Below are 10,000 nucleotides of genomic sequence, written 5' to 3'. Positions count from 1 at the left end.
CAATTAAAACAAAACCCGACTAACTCTCCCCGTATCTTTGGTACAAGTGCCTTCATAGATCCCTCACCTGTTGAATTTCAGCAGAGACGCGTTTGTTGGAGACTTTCCTTAGGAGCGAGGTCTTCCGTCTCTTCTCGGAGTCTTTCTTGGGCCTCCTGTGTCTGGCTGGCAAGCGCTTGGCCAGCTTCGACGCTCCGGGGTGTCTCTTCCTTCCACCTACCACAGTTCAAAGGTAATCTCAACAACTGCATCAACACTTAAGGATTACTGCTGTCATTGATTCTTGTTCTTTTCTTTTTTTTCATTTATTGATATGGTCATTGGTTTATTCTTAGAAATAAGGGAAGAGGCCTCTTAGTATGGAAAATATTATATACAAAAGGGAAGAGGAGGAAAGGAGGAGAAGCATAAAAAAAATAAAGAGAAGAGAATTACAGACAGAGCAAATTGGGAGTAAAAGAGGCAAAATATGGGAAAGAACAGAGATAAAGAAAAGAAGGGAAAGAACAGAGATAAAGAAAAGAAAGAAAAAACAAACTAAGACACTAAATACTAAATAAATGAATAAAAAAAAGAAGTTGTCAGATCAAAGGCACTACCGCCCTCTATTTACTAACCAGTTCTGATTGACGTCTGATCAAGTGGCATGGACCTTAACGAGACATGATCTGATGAACTCATCAGGAGCGTCACCACTTGAGTGTGGAACATCCCCTGGATTGGCTCACTGTTGATGTGGGTAATGAGGTCACCTGGACGCAGGCCAGCTTCAAATGCCGGGCTACGTTGGTCAACATCCTGCAAATTAGGATCTCAGTGTTAGTAAATTATTCTTTTGCATCACATTTATTTATTGCAGCATGATATAACATCATTTTGCATCACTCTGACTAACAGATTATACTAAATGACACCTCTATTCCTGCTAATTGTATTTAGAAATAAAATCAATCAAGAATTTAAAGAAAAGCCTTCCATCAACATGTAAAAAAGAAGAAAACAAACAATGTGAGGCCAACTCACCATGACGAGATGGTGCACAGTGTAATAGTCTGAATCCCCAAAGTAAACCCTAATGGCTCGGATAGTGAAACCGAAGCCCTGAGGGCCTCGGCGGATGATTGTTGGAGGTTTGAGAGAGTTGACAAGCGGAGAGATTTCTCTTGAGGGTGAGGCGTCACGGGAAGAGGCAGTGCTTGATCCCCCTGGCGACTGAACTGGCTGAGGCATACAATCTTCTGAGAGAAAACATTAAAAGTGGTTAATAATTACTCTGAAAGATATGACGTTCAAAGAATATTGTTTATACATTTCTAATCAAATTTAATTCTTTCTATATTCACAGGAAAAAATAGTATTACCAGAGTAAATGACAGCTTGGAGATGTCTGACAGTCTTGTATTCATGATTATCATAAGTGAAGTCAATGAACTCACTCCCTTTTCACCACATACATCAATCACTGTATTGGACAGAGGATCACTAACCGGAAGGAATCATCAGGGATAATCCAGTTGCAGAAGCACTCTTGATAACAGGTCGCGACCTATGTTTGAAGGCAGGCGACGATGGAGGGATGTTGACCCTTGGCATCGGCAGTCTCTCCGATGCTCCAGGTTTCTCGTCAACTGGTGAGAGCTCACGTAGGCTCCCTCCCTCCATGCTGGGGAAGAGCAAACTAAACCGTCTGTTTTACCTGATATCTTAATAGTCGGATGGGTGATACTATTTCTATTTTCCTGTTTTTTTTTTGTTTTTTTTTTTTTAATCAAATTAATCTTGGTTTCTAACCTACATTAAAATATTTTGAATATAAGATTATCAATTAATATTGTAAAACTCATCAGCACAAATAAACATAACTATCCAAAGAAAAAACAGAAAAAAAAACTTTGTCAATAACCATATGTGCACAAAAACCCACGTCCTACCTAAGCCACTCCTCCTCCCCGGATATGGAGAAGCGCGGGAGGGAATCACGACTGTGGGAGTGCAACCTCCTCCTCCTCTGGACTTGTGGCGAGACGTCCTCGCTTTCTGTCTGTGAAGATTCTGGTGTACTCTGGCAGACGGGGCCACCCTCCAGCTTGCTCTTGATCCTTGGGGTTGTGAGAAAATGGGTGTAATGTTAGTCAAATGTGGTAGGAGTAAACTTTTCAAAGGAAACTACCTTTACCAATCTAATTTTGATAGATTGACAAAAATACAAATCCAGTTACAAAACACAGTAACATTACAGTCGTACAGATTGTAACATAACAAAAGCCAGGATCGCAAAGTCAACATACACGTCAGGAGTAGCAGGTAAGTCGTGATTTTCTGTGTCGGGAGTGTTGGTTGACGATTCCAACGTTGAGCGTGATGACTCCGATTGATCACTGTGACCCGAATCACCTCGAGAAACACTGCTCTGTCCTGCATCACCTTCGGCTCCTCCTTCACCTGAAGTCTCCCCCTGGGAATATAAATAAAATGTTTGTACGTGGAAATACAAAAATACTCTTCTTTCAATTGATAGAACACATTCTACTATCAATAATCTCTTTTCTAATATGGCTGTACATGATTACAAATATTCTAATTTGGAAAAGAAAGAAAGAGAAAAAAAAATACAAGAAAGCAAATGTTTATGTACCTGGAAACTGGTGTCCAGCTGCCCTGTGTCTGCTGAGTGTGAAGAAGTAATTTTGTGGTATCTGGGTGAGTATGAGGAGAAGGAAGGGAAAGTTCCTCCCTCTGGTTCTCCTCCCTCTTCACTGTCTTCCTCCAATTCATGGTTGTAGCGGTCAAGGCGGGCTGTTGGAATAGGAAGACACTGATGAAGACAACAAGATTACAAAGAAAACATCTTATTCTTTTCTCTATCATCCTTTGATATTTTTTTTACTCCAGGTCATAGCCAGTTCCCCTAAAAGTCCCTTCACAAAATATCAACTCACTGTCAAAATAGCTAGTATCTTCTTCATGGTCAAGCTGTGGCACGAACTCGGCCTTCATTCTCAGAAGCGAGTCCCAGTCAATGGTGATGAAGAAAGGATGTTCCTTGACTTCCACGGCACCTGCCACTGTCCCTAGCCGATCCAGTGGTGAATGATGAAGCAAGGCTGTGATCAGATCCTTGGCATCTTCTGCCACAGGCCAGTCATCCTCACTCGGCCACTCTATGTCATCATTGACTGTGTGAGCGAAGAGTTCCTCCGGTGTTTCACCAAAGAAGGGCACACATCCAATAAGGAACTCGTATAGAATCACTCCCATGGCCCACCAGTCAACAGGCTTGCCATATCCTTGTCTGTAAGGTGTTCAAGGTTGTTTTAAGTAAGTAAAGAAAGAAAACAATAAATAATGATATAGGTATACTGTACAAGTCTTCAAAGACCTTCCAGCAAGATATTTACAAAAATGAACCAGGAATATTCACAGAAAATCACATTATGAAGCTGAAAGTCTAATAATTCCCTTTCCACATACCTCAAAATTACTTCTGGAGCAATATACTCAGGTGTTCCAAACACCTGCTTGTCAGAGAACTGACGAGTCTCCTTGTCAATGTACCCTTCATACAAATTGGTGGCCAGTGACATTAATCCCATCTTGCTCAGGCCAAAGTCAGTCAGCTTGATGTGTCCCAAAGCAGTGATCAACAGGTTGTCAGGTTTAAGATCCCTATGTACAATGCCATAGCTGAAATGGAAAAAAAAAATAAATGAACAAAATTAATAAATATAGTGTTACACCTTGTGAAGCATGGCTAAGAGAAACCTGAAGATACAATGAAAGCAAATGCACCTAATGCATCCTGTTTAATTCCTCATAAATAAAAACCCGAAAAACAAACCTATGCAAGTATTCAACAGCCAGCACCGTCTCAGCAAAATAGAAGCGTGCCATGTCTGGTGGGAAGGGCCCCATAGCCTTCAGCAGAGTGGCGCAGTCTCCACCTTCGACGTACTCCATCACAAGACAGAGGTGCCGCTTGGTCTCAAAACTACAAATCATTGACACCACAAAGGGGTTGTCGGTGAAGCTCATAATATCACGTTCATTGAAGACCTGTTCCACCTGAGAGAAGAAACATATTCAAGGTAAGTTATGGGTACTATTCCTCATTAAATGTTAGAGGAGTTGAAACAACTAATACTTTTCTGGAAAGCAGTATTGGCAAACTCTAGTATAACAAAAAGTAAAATTATTATCATAAAAAAACAACTACTTTGTATCAATCTAGACATGAAACCAAAGATAAGAATGAGAGAGAGAACAAATTGAATATTTTGACTTGCATAAAAATCTCTTAAAAGTGTGTGTAAACATGGACAACAAAACAGGACATCCACAGAACAAAGAGACAGAGAAAAAGAAAGAAAAGAGCAACCAAAAAAACAATCCTCACTTGATTCCTCAGCATGAGGTTGTGCTTGCTGATTTTCTTCATAGCAAACCGCTCCTTGCTCAACTTGTGTCGCACTAAATACACTGCTCCGTAAGCCCCATTCGAGATGAGCTTTATATTCTCGTAGTCCTCTTCTTTCGGGGTGCTTTTGGAAGGCGGAGTAGTCGAGTGCGTGGAAGACTGTTCTGGGGAGTACTCTGAGCTGGAAGCCTTAGGCTGGGCTCCCCCGCTCACTCCCGAGGTGCTCGTGCCACTACCGGCACTGTCCTCGGCATCTCCATCCCCGGCTAAATCATCGCTTAGTTCTGTGGAAGTTATTACGATTGATATTTTGCCAACGATTCCTTGATGATTCAAGGAAGATTAAATAATAATGTGACAATATTACTACTAACACTTTTTTAAAATTATAATGTAGAGATGCGTATTTTTGGATTTGTCAAAAAGAAACTGTATTAAAAAGAACATACAAAACTAAGGCTTTCTATGACAGTAATTTCCTGAACTGAAACCACACTCCAAACAGTAAACATATCTAAAGAACCTAAACTTGACTTACCAGCTAAGGGGTCTCGGTTAAGGCCAAGCTTCGTGATAATGTACTGAGGAATGTCCGTCTTGATGCCCTGGCTGGTCCTGGCCTGCCCCTCTGCCTGCTCAAGCAAGTGGTAGAACTCCTCGGGGTCAAATTCAAGACATTCCAAGAGACGGGCTGGCCTTGACACAATCAGGAGGAGCTTCTTGATCAGGGAGGTCAAGTGAGCCGCAGCGTCTGGGGACTTGTCTCTTGTCTGTTGGGAGAGGATTGGGGGGTGGGGAATTCCCGTCAGAGGGTGTATAATAATCAGTATAATAATATAACATCCAGTATGGTTATTCGAGAAGTGGGAACTGATGTATGACTGAAATTACTGATGTGTGAGGTACTTTAGACCTAAGAAGTAGAGCACATTTCTGGATGAAAAACATTTAAGTCACTGGATCTGAAATCATCCTTTCTAATCTCATCCCATGGTGTGCCATAATCACAAAAAAAAAGAAAAGAAAAAAGGAAAAAAACAATAACAAATAAATGTGTCATTTTCTCTGATAAGCATAAGGCAACTGGTGCAAGTTGTGGCTTGCTTCCCATTAGTTAAATTAGTGAAGCCAAATGACATTTTATATTCTTATGTGGTCTTGTAAAACTAATTACAACTTAGAAAGGTATGCAAATTTCAAGCAATTTTTCTCTACAACTATACTAGCACACATCTTGATGATACAATATCTGTGGTTATTCACAAACTATTTATTAAATTTCTTTTATGCCCTATTCACCTACGGGTTCCACTATGTTCATCCAACCAAATCGCAAACCAAGTAAAGAGAAGAGCTATACCCCAAACACTTACCTCACACAGGAGCTTCTCTAGGTTCTCCGAGAGCTCGTAGAAGTAACGGCTCGTGATGAGCTTCTGCTGCGACTTCTCCAGGCAGTCCTTCGCCATTTCCAAGACCTGGTGGTGGACAAAGCGTGCAATTGCAACAGCATCTTGGGCAATGTCTGAGCTTCCCTGTTCTTCCAGGTTCTTGTTATCCTCGATGAAGGTGTTCAGTCTCTCCTCCATCTGTTGCGTGGCCTGAAAGAATAGCAATATTTCCACATTACAGCCATATCTATTACCAACACCAAGCTTTCCTTCATGAAAACCCAATACTGTTGTTACTGTTATCAACAGTTCAATAGTAAAAGTAGAAAATTCACTGAAAGTAACATTATAATCTTTAAAATAAAATATTGAGGAACAATATCTAATATCTAAGAGAATTCACGGTCAATACAAATGAAAGTCGTGAACATCACTCACCTTGGGAAACCGTTCTTTGTACAGAGTGTTCATCATGATAATCTCGTTGTCAATCACTGGCGATCGAATTGGACTACTGCATGGAGATGACAAGATATTAATAATGGGAATATAGAGTCAAAAACATAAGTAAAATAATAACAGAACATCAATATCTGTCTTTCCTTTGTATTTAACAATCATTAAAGTTTCTCATATTCTCAGTATATTTTTTCAAAAAATTTAAAAACTCCCAAAAGTTCAAATACATCAAACCACATTATTTACAACGGTGTGTTGAAATGCAATAAACAAAAGAAAACACTGTGCACGGCATTCTTTAGAGAGTAAATAAAGATGGAAGATGACAGAGAAATTATCATAATTACCAAAATTATAGCCTAAATACCTACTATTTAGATAATTTATTTTACAATCACCTTCATTTATGTAGCATATGTGTAAGTTATGCACAGTCTAAAAAACTATACAATTTATAATACTCATTAAAAACAAATACAAGATTTAAGTACCCTGAGGTCTTATTTTCAGAATACACATCCACATCCAGACAAACGCACACGTGCGCACACGCGCTCACCAGACGGCACGCATGCGCACACCCTCACACACACACACACACACACACACACACACACACACACACACACACACACACACCTTGAAGTTATTTTCCTCTCTCTACCTAAGTATGACACATCTACTTCAATACAATCCAACACCCCCCAAAAGAAACTCTTCATACTAAAACTTAAAAAAAACATGCATTCAACACACTTTCTTCTCCTTTGATCCTTATTTCATGATTATTCTGTCCATCTCAGTACAATTTACATAATCAATAATCATTCCTTAATACCAGATTCAATGACATTACATAACTTTTCAATTTTTTGGCAATTATCTTTTTTGAACACATGCACACGTACATATACATGTCATCTACTTTCAGGCACGTAAGTAAACACCTTATTCCCGCACAATGACATATAACAAAGGTTCCATAGATATCTTTTATGTCATTCAGCTGAAGATTCAAAGAGGTGTTACCCCATATATCTTTAAAATGTATGATTATGTATATATGTATTTGTGTATAGACACACACAAACACACACACATAACACTACAAAAATGAACAAATATATCATGCTAATTGCTAGATTACCTACATCCTTAGCTTTAACAACTATAAGCACATACAACTTTAAAAGATACACATAACACATTCCTCTTCTGGGACTCATGTCTTTAGTGATGTGCAACAGCAAAAAAAAAGTGTCTAATTTTGGCATCGGAACTCGTGCGTGCGTGTGTGTGTGTTTGTATACTGGTATATATATATACATACATATATACTGACAGTGATACAGCCAATTCAGCAGCAGTAAAGCAAGGTTTGGTGCTTCCCATTAAATATTTAAAAAAAAGTGAAAAAAGTATAAAAAAAATCAAAAGGCAAAAGAAACCACAAGCCACTTGTTGGGATTGCAGAATATTGGCTAAGGAGTAAGGTGAGAGAGAGGATGTGAGTCTGATATCTTACTCAAGTGTGGAGATGCACAGCCAGGCCAGACTAGAGCCGCACAAAGTGAAGAAAAACAAAAAAACGAAGAACAAAATTACTCGTTGACAAAAACTTATAATAATAAATGTGTTCTTGTGCTACTAAAAGCAGCAAATATCATCAGCTTGTTAAGCATATTGATGCATTTTTATATTTGCATATATTTTGCTCATCTGGAATAGGAGCTTTCCATATGCTGTGGCACAGAAAACTCATTAAAAAAAAAAAAAACTAAAAAATACACACAAAAAATGAAGACATCTAAATCACAATTTGTTTTTTGAGAATAGACTTTGATGTTTACATATACAAATATTTGCAATCAAAATCAGTTGAAGCGAATCATCACGTCAGATTTTGAAAAAAAGCTATGCACTTTTTTTTTTTTTCTATCAACTAAATTTTTCTCCATGTAACCTGAATAAGAATTTGTATTTTTCACATGTGATAATCAGCAAATGGTTTGGAGATGCCAAGAAGAATAAATGAAAGAGAAGACTATTGACATCACCTATATTTTGAAAAAGTTTCCATTACCTGCTTTTCTGTTAATGCGACCCACATTGAACGTTAAAAAATTTGTGATTTGGGAAAGTGAGATAAAGAAAAAGAGAGTGAGAGAGAGGCTTATCAAACAATTTCTTGGGTTGCAGGCTGGATGGTAAATCTGGATATATCAACTATAAATTGGGGGAAAAAGGTATATTCATCACTAAAACAATTATAATAATCACAATGATAATAATAAATACATCAATTTTGGGAGAGCGACTTTTAACAAAAAGAGATCCATACATATATATTTTTTTCCTTTTTTTTTTTTTTGTAATCTCAGATTAGTTACTCTGTTAACAGTGCAAATCTCACAATTAGCAAAAAAACAAAACAAAAAATGACAAGTCAAGCATCTGACAGCACATGTCAATCACAAAGGGAGGTCTACAGTTCTCTGTTTTGTGGAGTTCAGAACTGGGATTAACAGGACTCTCCGAACACCCACAGACAGCTAGACATTGTGACCTGTCCACAGGTACTAAGGTCTACAGATTCTAAATCCTCCTATAAGGGTCTTGATCTTTAAATTAATTGATGGCATTACAGCGAAATATTTTGTTTTGTGGGTAACACTTGGCATGTTGCGGGAATAGGAAAATCTAAATTCAAGAAATTATAGAAAAAGGTGATAAATGCAACATCTTTTGGAAAAAAAAAAAAAAAAAAAAAAAGAGCCCAGGTTGTCATACATGTGATGTGAAAAATTAAGACAATTTTTTTTCCCCTGACCTTAAATTCATCAATTAACTTGAAATGCTTAGTCACAGTGTTGCCTAAAATAATAATCGACTGTCAAAGAGCACTATTCCTTTGGCTACATTAGTTCCATAATTCTCTTTTTTCATCTAAGAACTATCATCCAAACATAAAAGAAAGGAAAGTTCTCAAACTTGTATCTAGTAAAGAGATTATGAAGGTAACATGAAAAAATAGAGAGAGAGAGAAAAAAAAAAGAAAAGGAAGGATAATGAAGAAAAAAAACAAGACAAATCAATAAATGCAATGCAATGCAATCACACACTCAACAGAACCCCTTACCTAAGGGATCGGGAGCGAGGTCTGTTCATCGGGGAGCGCCTTCCGTCATCGTCGATTGACGGGTTGCTTTCCCCTGAGGAGAAGTGGCGGATGTGGGAGTGTCTGACTTCCTCTACAGCTGGAGAGCTGGTGTTGGAGAGGTTCCCCGGTCCTACGGCACCGCTGCCTGCTCCGCCTGCTCCTCCTCCTCCAATCTGGTGGAGACGCTCTTGGCTGGAGCACTGGGACTGCAAGACAAGATTTCCGTTAGAGTGCTGCTTGTTCCATGCGTGTGTGTGTGTGCATGTGTGCGTCTTCTAGGATTTCTCAAACTAAAGAATCATTAACTTTTAATCCTAAGAAAAAGGACATTGACTATCAACTTCGTAAATCATACTAAACTACACTTTCCAAACTTTGAAACAATTTTAATCTATTATGACTGAAAAAAAAATTTCATCTCTCACGCTCCATATACACATACTCTATATACCAATATAAACAACAAAAGCAATACAAAAGCTTTAGATCCAGATACCCACAGATACATTAGACGATCCAGGAGTTGTGCCATATCCTGAAGAAGGAAGGGAAGCGACAGACCACCTGCGTCCGTCT

At 38.6% G+C, this 10,000-nt stretch overlaps 1 protein-coding gene across 20 annotated transcripts in view; it reads right to left on the bottom strand.

Annotated features, from left to right (window-relative positions):
- The window catches only part of dop (microtubule-associated serine/threonine (MAST) protein kinase dop), a 235,439-nt gene that overhangs the window by 8,669 nt on the left and 216,770 nt on the right, over positions 1–10,000 (bottom strand). For 5 of the 20 annotated variants that reach the window (XM_086552673.1, XM_086552679.1, XM_086552686.1 and 2 more), the window contains 16 exons: positions 9,925–10,000; positions 9,404–9,630; positions 6,244–6,319; positions 5,788–6,015; positions 4,953–5,184; positions 4,394–4,698; positions 3,839–4,062; positions 3,472–3,684; positions 2,940–3,292; positions 2,636–2,796; positions 2,289–2,455; positions 1,932–2,099; positions 1,488–1,678; positions 1,024–1,238; positions 619–798; positions 68–220 (listed from right to left, as the gene is read on the bottom strand). The exon at positions 9,925–10,000 is cut by the window's right edge and continues 70 nt beyond it. In XM_086552673.1, coding sequence (XP_086408799.1) covers positions 68–220; positions 619–798; positions 1,024–1,238; positions 1,488–1,678; positions 1,932–2,099; positions 2,289–2,455; positions 2,636–2,796; positions 2,940–3,292; positions 3,472–3,684; positions 3,839–4,062; positions 4,394–4,698; positions 4,953–5,184; positions 5,788–6,015; positions 6,244–6,319; positions 9,404–9,630; positions 9,925–10,000 — 3,169 coding nt within the window. Of the gene's footprint in view, positions 1–67; positions 221–617; positions 799–1,023; positions 1,239–1,487; positions 1,679–1,931; positions 2,100–2,288; positions 2,456–2,635; positions 2,797–2,939; positions 3,293–3,471; positions 3,685–3,838; positions 4,063–4,393; positions 4,699–4,952; positions 5,185–5,787; positions 6,016–6,243; positions 6,320–9,403; positions 9,631–9,924 lie in introns of all 20 variants that reach the window. The other 15 variants (XM_086552676.1, XM_086552681.1, XM_086552688.1 and 12 more) reach the window with 6 other exon arrangements.

This window comes from Penaeus japonicus, unplaced genomic scaffold (genome assembly GCF_977035675.1).
Source record: "Penaeus japonicus unplaced genomic scaffold, GWHDUDI00000001_assembly GWHDUDI00000027, whole genome shotgun sequence".
Classification (NCBI taxonomy): Eukaryota; Metazoa; Arthropoda; class Malacostraca; order Decapoda; family Penaeidae; genus Penaeus; species Penaeus japonicus.
This window is presented reverse-complemented; position numbering and strand designations above follow the sequence as displayed.